We start from the raw sequence: 18568 nt of genomic DNA on the forward strand, positions 1-18568 counted from the left end.
TGTCTGCAATGAAAACAAAATAAGCGAATTATACAGAATGAAAAACGGATTAAAAAAAAAAAATCCATCAAATTAGACGTTATGAAAAGATAAACGCATAAAAGTTAGATTTGGAAAAATACTTTTCGGAAAATGTTGGTGGCCCTGAAAAGGGCCGTTTGGTTTGGTTCGTTTTGTGTTGGGTCAAATAATGGTTTAACCTCCGAATCCGTAAAGGGTTCTTCCTTGTCTCTTCAGAGCGTAGACGACATCCATGGCGGTGACAGTCTTCCTCTTGGCGTGCTCGGTGTACGTGACGGCATCACGGATGACATTTTCAAGGAAAACTTTCAGGACACCACGAGTTTCTTCGTAGATCAGACCAGAGATACGTTTCACACCACCTCGACGGGCAAGACGACGGATAGCGGGTTTCGTGATACCCTGGATGTTATCACGAAGTACTTTACGATGACGCTTAGCGCCTCCTTTTCCTAAACCTTTTCCTCCCTTTCCACGACCAGACATGTTGTTGTCAATTGAAGTAGTATGAAAATACTAATGTACGGCGGACAACACATCAAATTCACTATATATAGGTCTCCGCACAAAATCCGGCGGACCTAGTTGAAAGCACCCCACGTGATGCTTTATTACCAATGAAAATAAAGGGAAATATTTGAACATTTTGCGAGCACCGAACAAAGGAAAACTGAACGAGCACTTCAGAAAGTAGCAGCAGCAGCTGATAACAGCTCATATAAAAGCTGTAACGGTCGTCGGCTCGTGCGTAAAATTCATTTGGAAATCATTTGAATAATAAGTTCGTCGTAATGGCCCGTACTAAGCAGACCGCTCGTAAATCCACCGGAGGAAAAGCTCCTCGTAAACAGTTGGCTACCAAAGCGGCGCGTAAAAGTGCTCCAGCCACTGGTGGAGTGAAGAAACCCCATCGTTACAGGCCCGGTACTGTAGCTCTCCGTGAGATCAGACGTTATCAAAAATCCACTGAGCTTCTCATCAGGAAACTTCCCTTCCAACGTTTGGTTCGTGAAATCGCCCAAGACTTCAAGACCGATCTCCGTTTCCAGAGTTCTTCTGTGATGGCTCTTCAGGAGGCCAGTGAAGCTTACTTGGTTGGTCTTTTCGAAGACACCAACTTGTGTGCCATCCACGCCAAACGTGTCACCATCATGCCGAAGGACATCCAATTGGCTCGTCGTATCCGAGGCGAGAGAGCTTAAATTTATTATCTCTCTTCATATTCAAACGGCCCTTTTCAGGGCCACAAATTTATTATGAAAGTTTTTTCTTACTGTTGTAATTTAATGCGATTTTTATGTTTTATAAGTTTTCTATATTCTGTCATTGACTTTTTTCAATGTGATTTTCCTCTTTAGGTGCGTTTATAAGTGAAACGACATTTTTCGACATTAATTGTTTTTAGGCAATTTATATCCGAAAAAGTTGTAAAAAAAAACAAAACAAATAAATGTTATCAAAGGCAAATGGCGCCCAAGACAAAATAATATTAAAAATCCACCGAATAACATATTGAGCGAGTTTCTAACAGTATTTTGTCTGCTTTTATAATTTTAACTCCCTTTCCCAGACATACCGTATCAATGAGAAAGTCGGGTGCCATTTTAATTTTCCAATACATCGGTAAACACTATGTTTTTCGAGCTGAATAAACATATTACATTAAATAAAGACATCAAAAACATATCCAGTTAGGTAGAAAAGTAGCTTATCTTGCTTTGATAACATTTATTTGTTATATATTTGTTTTTTGACAACTTTTTCGAATCTATGTGTACAGTAATACACACCATTATTTATTATTAAATTTATTGAATATTTCCTATGAGGTTTCACCGAGCATTAGATTGAATAGATTAGTAATACACTGCAATTTAAAGTAATTATTATAAATAACTACAAAAAATGTTGATGTACCGTAAAACAAAACAACAGAACCATACCGTTAAAAGAATCTTATCAAAACTTTAAAAAGAACATATCACTCGTATGTCAGCTAGAGCATGAATTAATAACTCTCTAAATCCAAAGATAATCTGCATAAAATGACTCAAAGGGTTGATCTGCCGTACAATCCAACAAACGAACCTCATCATTTTTGTCCACTGAGATTCATTCGCAAATATTCTCTATTTATATACGTTATTACTATGTTTACTAAATTCAAATTTTATGTTTCTGTTCATTAGAAAACTATTATACTAATAAGAAAGATAAAATAAAGTATTTTAAAAATATTTTAATATAAACTGTGTAAAAAGAGTTTTCAAGCAAGAAAATAAAAATATTCCAATTATAGAAGAAATTGTAAATAAACTATTTAAAATATATTATCCCACCCAAAAAAAAGACATTTAAATAATAAAAAAAAAGTTTTATTTTATTATTTGTAATACAAACAAATATAAATTGCCAATTATCGTTTTTACAGTAAATTATTTTATGGCGAGATATATATCGTTGGAAATGTGTTTCTAATGTTATTTAATTATTGAAATAAAATCAACTTTCAATCAATAAAAATATTTAGAGTTCGACTCGAACACTTGTACTGAAGTAACAAAAATGTTGGCTTGTTGTTACTTGATCTAATATACAGGATAATTACGAACAACTGAAATGTGGAGAATGATGACTTGAATATCACTTTATCTTAAATAAAAATAAATGAATCTTTACTTGCAATAAAAGTTCGATAACTCCAAAATTATTTAACTAAGTTATTTCCCTTATATTTCCCAGATTATAAAACAGACAATATTATGACTATATTAGAGTTGTTGTGAAAAAAGAGTACGAAAGAATAATTTTGTGTGTATATTAAAGTTTTCTTTTCCGTTGAAATAAAATCTTTTTCATTTATAATTTATGAATAAAGTTAGTTGAAAGCTCGACAAATAAACAGAAATAAACATAAAAGCATTAATTATAGACGAACTTATTGAATAAAAAGGATTTTAAAAAAATAATATTATCAAAGCTTCTTGCGCTAAAAAAAATCTCTTCATTTTAGATTTCCGTATTCAATAAGAATTACATAAAAGATAAGTAAAAATAGATATTAGATAAAATACTACAGAATAACATGAATTATTTACAAATGTTATTTACTTTACAGATTGATATAGAATTTGGGGATGTGTAAAAAATGGTGCCCGAAAAACTCGTCCCGGGAAAACTTGTCTCCGGAAAGCCCGTGCCCGGAAAAATCCCCCCTTTTTGCTAGGTAAGAAAAATGATCCCTTATTGAATAAATATCGATTGAAAACACATTTTATTATCGTTCTTGAAGGAGATATTGTTTCTAAAAGAGACTATGCACCCCCATAATATTTTTAAAAATTATTTTTAACTCTTGTTTAAAAAAAAAATAAGATACGAAAAACGAAACCAAATATTTATTTTAAAAAATACTCTAGTTTTAACACTTTTTGTGTCATTAAGAAACAAAAATAAAGAAAGAAAACACGTATTATCAAAGTAAGCAATTATTTTATTTAGAAGAATTAATTCAGTTAAATAATTCTTGTGTTATTACAAAATAACAAAAAAAGAAAACACGGTCTTATTTTGGTACGGCGTTGAAATAATAACGTTATTATTTCGAAAGCAATTCTTAACATGGGGAGGAGGGGGTATCGTTTGAAAGTCATTTCGGGGTCACTTGTGCAGTACTTAAAAATATACATATTTATATTCTTTTGTGGGTGGGGGAGGCTCGTTTTAAAACTACATCTACCTCAGTATTTTCTTTAATTTTCAGACATTTTTTTGCTAAAAATTATTTACTAAGTAATGTCGAGTGAGTGCGACATTACTTGTTATTTCTTTTTAACTAAATAAACTCTTTAAAATAAGTTTAAACACCAAAAACTTACAAAGCTAGGTAGAAAACGAAAACTAAAAAAAATCAATTAAATTTTTTTTAAAACAATAAACATGTAAAAATATTTTAAAAAATATTATGGGTTGTGCATTATTACCTAAAAATATACAAATTTCTTTTTTTTTTTTTATTGGGGGGGGGCTAGTTTTAACACCTTAATATTTTCTTTAATTTGCTATTTTTGAGCAATTATCCCCCTAAGACGTGATCCTCTTCTGTCGGGCATTATTGTTCATAAGTAACACCCGACATTACTTTTTTTTTTTAAACTAAATAAACTCTTTAAAATAAGTTGAAAGACCAAAAACTTTCAAAGCTAGGTAGAAAACGAAAACTTAGAAAAATTGATTTAATTTTTTTAAAACAACAATAAACAAGTAAAAATATTTTAAAAAAATATTATGGGATGTGTATTCTCTTTTAAAGACAATATCTTCTTCAAGAACGGTTATAAAATGTGTTTTAAATCTATGTTTATTCAATAAGGGACCAGTTTTCCTACTTAGCAAAAGGGGGCGAGTTTTCCGAAATTCGAAAAAAATGGTTGCTATGAAATGTATTTAATCAACAATTATGTTTTGATAAAATTGATATTTTTCTGGATAGTGCAAAAAATATTTTAGAATGAAAATCCAATAACATGCAGCAAATATGAGTTTATTAATATTTCTATGGAAATAGTGTCCATTATATTTAAAATAAAGAAGAACCCAAATGAGATAAATTAATAAGTACCAATAAATGCTCTGAAAGTAATATTGTGCTACATAGTTCAATACTAATAATGAAGTCACATTGTAAGAGACAAACTTTAATTTACTTTGTCCTGCTTCATTTGAATGCTCCTTTACTATGTAAAATTTCATTCACTTTTTTTTGTGGAGGGAGGAATGGGTTAAAAACCATTCACTTCGAAATTACTACGCGTTCTTTTCTCACACCATTACAACAATAATCATATATTATTATAATAATATGTGAAAACGATGCTACATCAAACTGTGGCCAGTCATATATTCTTTTCCGAGTTGCCAGATGGTTTTTTTTATAAGCGAGAATTAATGAATTTGGCTTCTTTTTTTTTTTACATTTTAACCTCTAAAAGTTATTTGGCCTCTTCCATTAATTAAGAAAGGAACAAGCAGAATATTATATAAATAGGATTTTGAAGATTGAATCGTTTAGTCATTAAATCATTGGTTGAATAAAATCGTCATAAAACCATTATTTAAGCCATTAAGATTAAGGTAATGTTTTAATCTCTATAAAATATATAAATACTTGAAATCTTGTAATATTTGCGAATTTGTCAAGTATTTCAAAAGCCAAAAAACGACCTATTTAACTGTTTAAATGCTTACAAGTCTTGTATTCCATCTTTGTCCATATTATTCCATTAGCTTTATTTACTTTGTATTTTAGATCAAGTGACAGCAATTAATTATATTATTTGTAGTTATTTATTATGCGTTAGCCAGTCGTGATAATAAAAAAGCGTTTTTTTTTTGTTTTGTTTGTTTTCTCAAAAGAATATTTATGCGAAATTAGTTTTTACCGGTACTTCAAAATGTAATCGTAACAATCTATTGTATAATTAATATTTCTGATGAAACTTTAGTAAAAAAAAAAAAAAAAAAAAAAAGACGATGTTATAAGTGATAAAAACACATAATTCCATACTTTTAATCTACCACTAACCCTAAGTTCGGGTTTTAATAGAAAAATAAAATCTGGAAAGGATGCGTGTGACGGGTTTGTTAAAGTGAATTTCGCTTAAAATATTTAAAAGTCATATATAACTATGGAATTAAAAAAAAAAAAATACTAGCGGATAATTGTATACAAGTTTTTACTTCAGTCGATGCATGCGCGAGTTTCATCATGCGACAATTACAGATTCATGAAGTCATTTGTGAACGGTGTGACATACGTTATAAGTATGAGATATTATTTAGTTAAGTTAGAATCAAACGGTGAAAAATAAATGTTATATTGAGATATAAACAGTTTGTAGTGAAGAGAGATGCGATTCGATCGAACGCCAAACAGTGATTGGTTTGAATAGCGACCATCTTTATTTCATTATTAAAATATTATTGAAATAATCAGCTTTCAGTTAATCATTTATTTCACAACTCAGGACAGTGGGGAGACTTGTCACTTAAAATGGCGTAACAAAACTTGACTGCAAATTATAGGACGATATTGTGTTGTTTCCACTTGATCAAATATGCTGCATAAATAATTCCAAACAACTGAAATATGGAGAATGATGATTTTAATGTCACACGATCTCAAGTAAAAAATGATTACAGATAATGTAACATGTAAAGTGCAAGTTCAATAACTCTAAATTAATTTAACTAAGTTATCTCCCTTGTATTAAAATTAAAATTGAGACAATAAAAGTTTAAAGAAGACTTCCCCTCGCTTGATCTCTTTTTCCAGAAATTCAAATCATTTTTATTAGAATAAATTATTTTATGACCAGTCGTTGAAAATGTTATTTAATTATTGAAATAAACAGCAGTTTATTTCAGAGCTCTAGTCAGTGGGGAGATTTTGTACTCAAACTGAAGTAACAATAATTGACTGCAAATTATAGAATGATGTTTGCTTGTTGCCACTTGATCATAACATGCAAAATAATGACAACTAAAATGTGGAGAATGATGATTTTAATGTCACTTGATCTCAAGTAAAAATGATTACATGTGAAGTCCGATCTCCCTTGTATTAATTATTCAAACTGAGACAGTAGTAGCCTAAAAAAACTTGCTGTCACATGATCTCTCATGAGAACTAAATAAAAAAAGAGTATTTTTTAACAATAACTACAGGTGTATGTATCAAAGTTTAAATAAAATTATTTGAAAATGTTAACTTTGCAGATTGATACGTTCGTTTGACAGAATTCGGGGAAAAACATCAATAGATCAAATAAACACCGCATATATATCCTATTTCATGAAATAGGTTTGTATGTGTATGTATATTTACGTGTTGAGGTGTGTGATTGACCTATTGGATACCATCGTGGCCTTTGAATCGTCAATATAGACATGCCCTGATCGTTTACTGACTAACACTTGGTAAAAGTATGAACCAGCAATATCGGTCATTTTTTTACTAAAGACAACAAAAGGAAAACGTTTTCAAAAAACTAGATTACAAATAAATGTTAACGTGAAATTTATTGGGTGGGTTTCTATCAGTATTTTGTTGAATTCACTACTGAGCAATTATACAGACTTCAAAAGATATGACACTCTCGTTTCGGCCATTTTTCTTTTCTAGTTCTCCCGTAACATTGAACACTTTTTTTCCGAAATTTTTAATCGCTTCAAAATAAATTAAGCCACAATCAAAATAGGTAGAAGAATAACAAGGTTTTACTGTACACATAGATTCGATTAAAAAACAAATATATAACAAATAAATGTTATCAAAGGCAAGAAGTGGATAATTTTCTAGCGTGTTTATTTAATGTAACATGTTTATTCGGCTCGTAAAACATACAGTGGTTACCGATGTATTGGAAAATTAAAAATGGCGATTGACTCTCTTTGACACTGTAAGTTTAGGAAAAAGAGTTGAAAATAAAATAATATACAAAATACTGTTATAAACCCACCAAAAATATGTCAGCCTATGTCACGTTAACACATATTGAGCGAGTTTCTAACCGTATTTTGTGTAGTTTTTTTTTTTAATTCCTTTTCCCAAACTTATCGTGTCAAAGAGAGAGAGAGTCGGGCGCCATTTGCAATTTTCTAATACATCGGTAAACACTATGTTTCTCGAGCTGAATAAACATGTTACATTAAATAAAAACATTAGAAAACTAGCCACTTAGGTAGAAAAGTAACTTATCTCGCCTTTGATAACATTTATTTATGTATTTGTTTTTTGACAACTTTTTCGAATCTATGTGTACAGTAATACAACCTCTAATAACTTATCTTGCCTTTGATAATATTTATTTGATTTATCAGGGGGTTTTTTACCACGTTTCCGTTTTGTTATTTCTAGTGAAAAAAAAAATAAAAATTGATTCCCGCTTCAAATATTTATAATATTGCTTAAAAACAGTGTGGTATTTATTTACGTAGTTTGTCTCAAAGAAAACTAAATTATTTGCAACGCTGTTATTTGTTCACGAACTTTTTTGCGATTAAACCACTTTAATCAATTGGTTGGTACTGGTCGCGATTTGAATTCCCTGCCGAACACCATAAAAAACACTAACTTCTCCCTACGCATTAGCAAAGGACATGTTTTAGTTGCCATAGTAACTAAACGATCATGAATTTTTATCGACTTTTTATAAGTTTTACTGTTTATGAATATTGAAATAAAAGAAATTACTACACATTTATTAATAATATCTCACTTTTATAGCCTTTGCTTTTAATCACTTTTATCGACTTTTTTTTTTTACTGTTTATGTGTCACTTTTATCGACTTTTTATTTTCTTTTTTAAATAGTATTTTCTTTTTAAATGACGACGTTTTTACTGTTTATGAATATTGAAAGAAAAATTACTAAACATTTATTAATAAAAAAATGGGTGCTAGTGCACTTATGATCCGCGCTGTATTTTAAATCGTATTTCTAAGTTTAATTAATGCTTTTTTTAATTCAATTGTAAGGTTAAAGTAGAGAATAGGTACAAAACACCCTCCCCATGTTAACCATGGCTTTTTAAATAATAAAAAAACATTAAACCTTAATTAAACTTAGAAAAACGATTTAAAATATAGCGCGGATCATAAGTGCACTAGCACCCATTTTTTTTTTTTTTTGTAGTAATTATTTTTCTTTTAATATTCATAAACAGTAAAAACGTCGTCATTTAAAAAGAAAATGCTATTTAAAAAAGAAAAGAAAAAGTCGATAAAAGTGACACATAACAGTAAAAAAAAAGTCGATAAAAGTGATTAAAAACAAAGGCGATAAAAGTGAGATATTATTAATAAATGTGTAGTAATTTCTTTTATTTCAATATTCATAAACAGTAAAACTTATAAAAAGTCGATAAAAATTCATGATCGTTTATTTACTATGGCAACTAAAACATGTCCTTTGCTAATGCGTAGGGAGAAGTCAGTGTTTTTTATGGTGTCCGGCAGGGAACTCAAATCTCGACCAGTACCAATTGGTTTATCGTTCAACTTCTAGGACTATTTTAAGTTAAAAAGAAATCGAAATGAGTATTTATAATTATATTATAAATATGATGTTGATTAAAAGTCTGTAGTTTCACGTTTGCCACTGGGAGCAGTTAATGCAAGTAGGTTATGGAGAAACACAACAACAAATCTCTTTAGACAGAATAAGCGAAATCAAAACAAGATGGCGACTGACTTTAACCGCGTCGTATGACAAGACATTTCAATTTACTTCAAACGAAATTCAAATGATGGGGCTAAATTGTATATTAAATCTACTGAAGGTGCGTAAAATAATGAATGCAAAAAAAAAATAATAATACTTCATAAATAATCGCAGAAGTCAGAAATAAAAAATCGCATTAAGTAAGATTGACGAAAAACATTTCGGGAAAATGTTGGTGGCCCTGAAAAGGGCCGTTTGTGCTGTGTCAAGGAAATAAGAGAATTTACTTGGCAGCTTTCTGGGTCTTCTTGGGAAGAAGTACAGCTTGGATGTTGGGAAGGACACCGCCCTGGGCAATGGTCACTCCGGCCAAGAATTTGTTTAATTCTTCGTCATTACGGATGGCCAATTGCAAGTGACGGGGAATGATTCTGGATTTCTTGTTGTCTCTCGCAGCATTTCCAGCCAACTCGAGAACCTCAGCGGCCAAATATTCCATGACGGCAGCCAAATAGACGGGTGCACCTGCACCAATTCTCTCCGAATAGTTACCCTTGCGGAGGAGACGATGGATACGACCAACGGGGAATTGAAGTCCGGCACGGGATGAACGAGTCTTGCTCTTTCCCTTGGCTTTACCTCCTTTACCACGACCAGACATCTTTAGGTTTTGCTGCTGTTCTTTCAAAAAGCTCAAACGACTTTAATTTACAAAACGCACGCAACTTGCATTAAATACGCGTAGATCGGCTCCGGCCAACTGCTGATTATTTTACCGCTCACACAACGGCGTTCTTTTGTCTGTTTTAAGTGCTTTCACAAGTTGTGTAGTTTTGTTGCTAGTTTCTGACCAATCAAATACGAGAGATTTGAGAGAGAAAATTTTGATTGTTGCTGGGAGCCGGCGTGTTTCGTATAAAAAGGGAAGAGAATAAAAAGAAAGCCGGTAAGGCTAAAAATCACCATTTAGTTTACAGCAAAATCAATGATTTAGTTTACGTGTTGAAAAGACATACATATACGTTTTTTTTTTTGTTTTTTTTACACATACGTTTCGTTTAGGTGTTGAAAGAGTCGGTGCCCGCCATTAGGATTAACGGTCGTGCGACCGAGCACCTGCTGATATCTTAGCGCTCTTTTCGTATTTCCAAGTTTCCTTTGTGTTAATTTTTAAACAACCAATGAAAATGTAGCAAATACAACGCTCTCTGGGAGCCGGTTTTACTAATATATATAGCATTCAAGCTCGAGTGGGCTTCAGTATTTACTGAAAAAAGTAAAATGCCTCCTAAACCCGAAGTTAGCTCTAAAGGCGCTAAGAAAGCTGGTAAGGCTAAACCTGCCCGTGATGGCAAGAAAAAGAGAAAGAAGAGGAAGGAAAGTTATTCCATCTACATTTACAAAGTAATGAAACAAGTTCATCCTGACACTGGAATTTCTAGCAAAGCCATGTCTATTATGAACAGTTTTGTTAACGATCTTTTTGAGAGAATCGCTAATGAAGCCAGCCGTCTGTCCCATTACAGCAAGAAAAGAACACTTAGCAGCCGTGAGGTCCAGACCGCTGTCCGTCTCCTTCTCCCTGGTGAGTTGGCTAAACATGCTGTCTCTGAGGGAACCAAAGCTGTCACCAAGTACACCAGCGCCAAGTAAAAAGCGTTTTCTTCCAAAGAAAAAAATTCCCAAAACGGCCCTTTTCAGGGCCAACCATTTTTTCACGAATGTTTCTTCACTTTCCATATTTTAATGCGATTATTCACTGTTTAGATTTCATAGATATCCCCATCTCTTTCTATGGCGTAAATATTACTTATTTCTATATAATGTATATTTGTAGAAGATTAGGGAAAGACAGTCTTAAATTATATTTGTAATTTTTATTTGTAAACAGATTTTTATTTGTGAACTTGTAAATTTGTTTAAGTCAATCTTAATACAAATTTTAGCATTTCTTTCAATGTTTTTATTTAAATTTATATTTTTTCCAGCTTTCTTATTCCTTATCCGTACAATCACATTATAATATGCATCTAAATATTACCTGAAATATTTTTGTTTTGTTTTTTAACGTGCATTCATTTAACCTCTGAAATTTTAAATAATAAAGCTCTTAAATAATTTAAATAATAAAAAAAAAAGCTATTACGTAATCAATACCAAGCAAGTAACCAATTTTAAAAGATAAATTATACAAATTCTAAATGAATTGTTTTTTCCGGTTTGTATTACTGTACACATAGATTCGAAAAAGTTGTCAGAAAACAAATATATAACAAATAAATGTTATCAAAGGAAGATAAGTTACTTTTCTGCCAAACTGTTTTTATTCAATGAAAACATATTTATTCAGCTCGAAAAACATACAGTCTTTACCGATGTATTCGAAAATTCAAGATGGCGTCTCGCACCCTCTTTAACACCGTAAGTATGGAAAAAGGTGTTATAAATAAAAAAAACTATACAAAATACTATTAAAAACCCGCCGAACCTATGTCACGGTAACATATATTGAGCGAGTTTTTAACAGTATTTTATCCGGTTTTTTATTTATAACATCTTTTCCCACACTTACCGTGTTAAAGAGAGAATAAGACGCCATCTTGAATGTTCCAATACATCGGTAAACACTGTATGGTTTTCGAGCTGAATAAACATGTTACATTGAATAAAAACACGAAAAATATATCCAGTTTGGTAGAAAAGTAACTTATCTTGCCTTTGATAACATTTATTTGTTATATATTTGTTTTTTGACAACTTTTTCGAATCTATGTGTACAGTAATACAAACCCATTTTTTCTAATGTGCGAATGTATTTTGATTGTCTTACCGAAGTTCAAATCTTAATTTCGGAGTTCAATTCTTGCATATCAAATATAATCGAAACAGACTTTAAAAAATTACACCCCTTGTAAAATCGACAGAAAAACTTAGTTTTTGTCCAAATAAATCGATTACAATTTTTAACTCATCGTCGAAATTTCAAACATTCGCTGCAAGTTTTTCTTGTGTTCACCTGAATCTAGACAGTTTTTCGAACCGCATAAACGTTTTAAAGTGAGTAAAGCCACAAAAACTTTATCAGATAGGTAGAAGAGTAACTTGTCTTTAATAACATTTATTTGTTATTTGAAAATTTTTCGTACCACGTGTATTGTAAAACAAATCCCCATTCTTTTATTTCTTATTTTGAAGTTTTTGTCGAGTCTTCAAAGAAGTCGCAGCCATTTTTTCTTGTTCATCGGTAGCGTTCAATGTAGCTTGCTTTTCGAACAGAATAAACATTTTACAAAAACAATATTGAAATCTTATCCAGTTATAGAGAAAACGAACTTATCTTACATTTTCTAACATTTATTTGTTATATTTGTTTTCTGGCAACTTTTTTGTATCTGTGGATCGTAAAACAAATCCAAATGGGGTTACAATACTTGACTTTAAAAAAAAAATGTTTTTGATAGTTTGTTGCGGACGTCATGTTGCCTATACTTCTGCATCATCCTATGTAATATTATATTACTAATATATACTTCATATATATATATACATACGTACATGTGCTGTGTCATGCACACACAGGGGTCACAGAAAAATCATTTTATTTTTATTTCAATAGAATTTATTCATTTTACATTTTTTTTGGTATTATTATACAAACACCGTGACAGCGTTAGGGTTAGGGGTAGGGTTAATTCGCTGTCACGGTGTTTGTATAGTTTTACCTTTTTTTTTACCTTATTAATTTTGTTCGGGTTTATTTTCTATGAAATTTAAATGTATGCTGCGTATTTGTTTATTAGAATTTCATTTTTTCGATTTGAGAGAGAAAAATTTGGATTTTCCTTTTAATTGAGCACTCTGCTGGAATTCTTTTTCCAAAAAAAAAAAAAAAAAAAAAAAAAAACTAATCATAATCATATATATATATATATATATATATATATATATATATATATATATATATATATATATATATATATATATATATATATATTGATTCCGTTTTCGAGAATCAGGAAAATCATTTCAAGGCACAATTTCCCGTCATTTTTGTAGCAAAATGTAAGGATATGTAGTAATTCTTTTTTTGACTTTGCTTGCAAATATTTCGACACGGGTTTTTCATGGCTTGTTTTTAAAATTTGAAGTTTACTACATATTTATTTAGTAGAAAGAAACGATATGTTAGAACGTAATGTCGCCGTAATTAAACTCTCCAAAATTACGAAAAATAATCGGTTAAAAAATAATTATCGATGAAAACAATTATTGAAAGAAAATTTACCTAATTGAGTTTTTAGTTATCTCCCGTCGATAAACCGGGTTAATTACAAAACAATGACTTCACTAATTATAATACTTACTATATTAAACAAAGGGACATAACTCTTGGGTCGTGTATAATAAACCGTCAAATTTTCTTTTAACGATCTTTAAAAATTGTCGGGTGCTTATTTATATTGAGATATATGCAAAATATTACAGTTCAAAATAGGAAAACGGTATACGAGGAAAACTTATCTGTTGAAAATGTTAGTTTACATTAAAAAAAAAAAAATGACGGAAAAGTTTCTAGTCGAATTTTAGCAATAAAAATGTCCGTAAATTAGTTTTTCAACTGACATATTTCGCATCTTTCTCAATAAAGTACCGATTTTATTTGTAAAAGTATTTTCCAGAAGTGAACAATTTCAAAATGTGCACAAATCTCAGATCCATATTGTCACATTGACATTTACTGGATCTGAGATTTGTGCACATTTTGAAATTGTTCACTTCTGGAAAATACTTTTACAAATAAAATCGGTACTTTATTGAGAAAGATGCACTGCTTCTCTGCCAGTGTTTTGTTAAATGTTGAGGACTGATTTAAAAAAGGGCATTTATTTAACAGAAACGAAAAAATAGTAAGAAACAAAAAACAAAATGTTACCAAAGGCAAGATAAATTTTTTCCTTACCTGAATAGGATTTTGATGTTTTAACTTATTTTAAAGTATCTTTATTTAAAACATAAGTATTGCCTTGTTGATAAGTTGGAGCGAAAACAAGATGGCTGCATCTAATGGATGGATTTCTATCACTACTGTTTAATTTTTTTTTTCCAAACATTCATTTACCAAATAAACTCAAGTGTTTATTAAAATAATATTGCTACTCGGAATTATTATGAGTTGGGCAGTTATAATAGAGAACGTTTGGTTTTGTAAGTGTTTATTAAAATGAAATCTGTAGAATTCACTTGTCACGTGAAACAAACTCCCATCAATATAACCACCTAAATATACTTTTAGTCAAAGATGAATTTACTTAAATGAATTATGACCCCATTAAAAGACACCAACGATGATCAAAAAACATTAATCGATTAGATATAAAGAAATATATGCAATTTTATTATTATCATTCCTTTGTATTTTTTTTCAATTGCAGTCATTATCTTTGAGAACTGACAAAATTCCCCACTTTGTTTTGAATATTTCACAGATAATTTAACTTAAATTCTTGCCTAAAAACAAAGTTATTCAAAATTATAGGATTTTTTTTCTTTTCGAGTGATATACCATATTTGCTCAAATATTGAAAGTTAGTACATGGGATTAATACTTTTGTTATAATTGTAAAATTATTTTTAAGTCTGAGGTTTTTAAACAGAATAGCTAATTATTCATGTCTGCAATGAAAACAAAATAAGCGAATTATACAGAATAATGAAAAAAGGATTTTTAAAAAAAATCAATCAAATTAGACGTTATGAAAAGATAAACGCATAAAAGTTAGATTTGGAAAAATACTTTTCGGAAAAAGTTGGTGGCCCTGAAAAGGGCCGTTTGGTTTGGTTCGTTTTGTCTTGTGTCAAATAATGGTTTAACCTCCGAATCCGTAAAGGGTTCTTCCTTGTCTCTTCAGAGCGTAGACGACATCCATGGCGGTGACAGTCTTCCTCTTGGCGTGCTCGGTGTACGTGACGGCATCACGGATGACATTTTCAAGGAAAACTTTCAGGACACCACGAGTTTCTTCGTAGATCAGACCAGAGATACGTTTCACACCACCTCGACGGGCAAGACGACGGATAGCGGGTTTCGTGATACCCTGGATGTTATCACGAAGTACTTTACGATGACGCTTAGCGCCTCCTTTTCCTAAACCTTTTCCTCCCTTTCCACGACCAGACATGTTGTTGTCAATTGAAGTAGTAGTATGAAAATACTAATGTACGGCGGACAACAAATCAAATTCACTATATATAGGTCTCCGCACAAAATCCGGCGGACCTAGTTGAAAGTGTTTCTTTACTGTTGTAATTTAATGCGATTTTTATGTTTTTTATATGTTCTATATTCCGACAATGTACTTTTTTCAATGTGATTTTCCTCTTTAGGTGTATTTATAAGTGAAACATTTTCCGACATCAATTGTTTTTAGGCAATTTATATTCGAAAAAGTTGTCAGAAAACAAATATATAACAAATAAATGTTATCAAAGGCAAATGGCGCCCAAGACAATAATATTAAAAATCCACCGAATATGTCACGGTAACATATTGAGCGTGTTTCTAAGAGTATTTTGTCTGGTATTATAGTTTTGACTCCTTTCCCCAGACTTACCGTGTCAAATAAACACTTTTTTTGAGCTGAATTAACATATTACATTAAATAAAGACATTAAAAACGTATCCAGTTAGGTAGAAAAGTAGCTTATCTTGCCTTTGACAACATTTATTTATATATTGTTTTGTTTTTTTTTTTCGAATCTATGTGTACAGTAATACACACCATTATTTATTATTAAATTTATGGAATATTTCCTATGAGGTTTCACCGAGCATTAGATTGAATAGATTAGTAATACACTGCAATTTAAAGTAATTATTATAAATAACTACAAAAAATGTTGATGTACCGTAAAACAAAACAACAGAACCATACCGTTAAAAGAATCTTATCAAAACTTTAAAAAGAACATATCACTCGTATGTCAGCTAGAGCATGAATTAATAACTCTCTAAATCCAAAGATAATCTGCATAAAATGACTCAAAGGGTTGATCTGCCGTACAATCCAACAAACGAACCTCATCATTTTTGTCCACTGAGATTCATTCGCAAATATTCTCTATTTATATACGTTATTACTATGTCTACTAAATTCAAATTTTATGTTTCTGTTCATTAGAAAACTATTATACTAATATATAGATAAAATAAAATATTTAAAAAATATTTTAATATAAACTGTGTAAAAAGAGTTTTCAAGCAAGAAAATAAAAAAATATTCCAATTATAGAAGAAATTGTAAATAAAATATTTAAAATATAAAAAGTTTTAATTATCGTTTTTACAGTAAATTATTTTATGACCAGATATATATCGTTGTAAATGTGTTTCTAATGTAATTTAATTATTAAAATAAAACCAGCTTTCAATCAATAAAAATATTTAGAGTTCGACTCGTAAACTTGTCACTTGTACTGAAGTAACAAAAATGTTGTGTTGGGTTGTTGTTACTTGATCTAATATACAAGATAATTACGAACAACTGAAATGTGGAAAATGATAACTTGAATATCACTTTATCTTAAATAAAAATAAATGAATCTTTACTTGAAATAAAAGTTCGATAACTCAAAAATTACTTAACTCTAAATTAGTTTAACTGAATTATTTCCCTTTGTATTGTTTAGATTATGAAACAGAATTCGGGTCAAGATCAAAGTGTAGTATTTGTTCTTCAGATGCTGCATTTCAATTTCTTGTTCTCTGTCAGTGGAGGAGAAATCCTTTACGACTGAAACAATTTTTATTTTTGTTCCTTTTCTCCACATTAAAAAACAACCTTGTCTCGTGGGGAGACATTGTAAATAGAAACCAACAATATTATGACTATATTGTGAAAAAAATAAATAAAATAAAGAGCACGAAAGATTATTTTAAATAATTTTGTGTGTACATCAAAGTTTTCTTTTCCGTTGAAACCAAATCTGTTTCATTTATAATTTATAAGTAAGTTGAAAGCTCGACAAATAAACAGAAATAAAACAAAAGCATTAATTGCAGACGAACTTATTGAATAAAAGGATTTTTAAAAATAGTTTTAGATACATGTATAAATCAAAGCGTCCTGCGTTAAAAACTTCCTTTCATTTGAGATTTTCGTATTCAATAGGAATTACATAAAAGATATGTAAAATAAGATAGTAGATAAAATACTACAAAACAACATGAATTATTGACAAATGTTATTAACTTTACAGATTGATACAGAATTTGGGGATGTTAATGTATTTAATCAACAATTATGTTTTGATAAAATTGATATTTTTCTGGACAGTGCTAAAAGATTTTTAGACAGAAAATCCAATAACACGCAGCAAATATGAGTTTATTAATATTTCTATGGAAATAGTGTCCATTATATTTTAAATAAAAAACGAACCCAAACGAGATAAATTAATAAGTACTAATAAATGCTCTGAAAGTAATATTGTGCTACATAGTTCAATACTAACAATGAAATCACATTGTAAGAGGCAAACTTTAATTTACTTTTCCCTGCTTCATTTGAATGTTCCCTTATTATGTAACCTTTCGTTAATTTTTTTTTTGGGGGGGGGTAAAAAAACATTCACTTCGAAATTACTTACGCGTTCTTTTCTAACACCATTACAACAATGGTCATATATTATTTTAATGATGTGTAAAAAAGTCATTAAATCATTGGTTGAATAAAATCGTTATAAGACCATAACCAAGATTACGGTAATGTTTTAATCTCTATAAAATATAGAAATACTTCCAAAGTGTGTTCCAATCTTATAATATTTGCAAATTCGATCAGTATTTCAAAAGTCAGAAATAATCTTTTTGACAGTTTACATCCTTACAATTTTTTTATTATTATTTCTAAGGGTCACAAGATGATTTTTTTTATTTTGTTTAAATTAGCAAATTATTAAAACTATTGTTTCTATTCATTTAGTTTGTAGATAAGATCAAGCGTCGACGAGTCTTGTGTTCCATCCTTGTCCTGTTGTATTGATGGTATCATAAAAGGGGTACCGTTGTATGATCGTCTAAATGTTGCTGTCCATTTGTGATATATTCATATGTAATTGTTCATATGCAGTTGTGTGTGTGTGTGGGGGGGGGGGTATTTTGAACATACCTTAACTTCATCATAGCTTTAACGCGTTTCCATGACTCCTATGAGATAAAAGATTTCCCTTATAACATTACGAGAGCGTTTTCCTATGTTGGTCCGGCCGAACTACGAATCCGGGGAAAAAACAAAACAAAAAAAAATTCCACGACCATCCTGAAA

The 18568-nt window shown here is 30.4% G+C and overlaps 4 protein-coding genes and 1 pseudogene across 5 annotated transcripts; 2 read left to right on the forward strand and 3 right to left on the reverse strand.

Annotated features, from left to right (window-relative positions):
- Positions 1-195: 195 nt before the first annotated feature.
- Positions 196-507, reverse strand: LOC145240255 (histone H4). Its single transcript, XM_080103835.1, has one exon. The coding sequence runs from the start codon at positions 505-507 to the stop codon at positions 196-198; it is 312 nt and encodes a 103-aa protein (XP_079959961.1).
- A 305-nt stretch (positions 508-812) lies between these two features.
- Positions 813-1223, forward strand: LOC145240256 (histone H3). The gene has a single exon (XM_080103836.1). The coding sequence runs from the start codon at positions 813-815 to the stop codon at positions 1221-1223; it is 411 nt and encodes a 136-aa protein (XP_079959962.1).
- An 8305-nt stretch (positions 1224-9528) lies between these two features.
- Positions 9529-9906, reverse strand: LOC145240257 (histone H2A-like). Its single transcript, XM_080103839.1, has one exon. It carries the CDS (start codon positions 9904-9906, stop codon positions 9529-9531), a length of 378 nt encoding a protein of 125 aa, XP_079959965.1.
- Positions 9907-10196: 290 nt separating this feature from the next.
- On the forward strand, positions 10197-10924 carry LOC145240159 (histone H2B, gonadal pseudogene; annotated as a pseudogene). The gene has a single exon (XR_013862500.1). The product of XR_013862500.1 is annotated as a histone H2B, gonadal pseudogene (transcript).
- Positions 10925-15112: 4188 nt separating this feature from the next.
- On the reverse strand, positions 15113-15424 carry LOC145240258 (histone H4). Its single transcript, XM_080103840.1, has one exon. It carries the CDS (start codon positions 15422-15424, stop codon positions 15113-15115), a length of 312 nt encoding a protein of 103 aa, XP_079959966.1.
- Between the last annotated feature and the right edge of the window lie 3144 nt (positions 15425-18568).

This window comes from Euprymna scolopes, chromosome 19, assembly GCF_053919585.1.
Source record: "Euprymna scolopes isolate OS-2025 chromosome 19, ASM5391958v1, whole genome shotgun sequence".
Classification (NCBI taxonomy): domain Eukaryota; kingdom Metazoa; phylum Mollusca; class Cephalopoda; order Sepiida; family Sepiolidae; genus Euprymna; species Euprymna scolopes.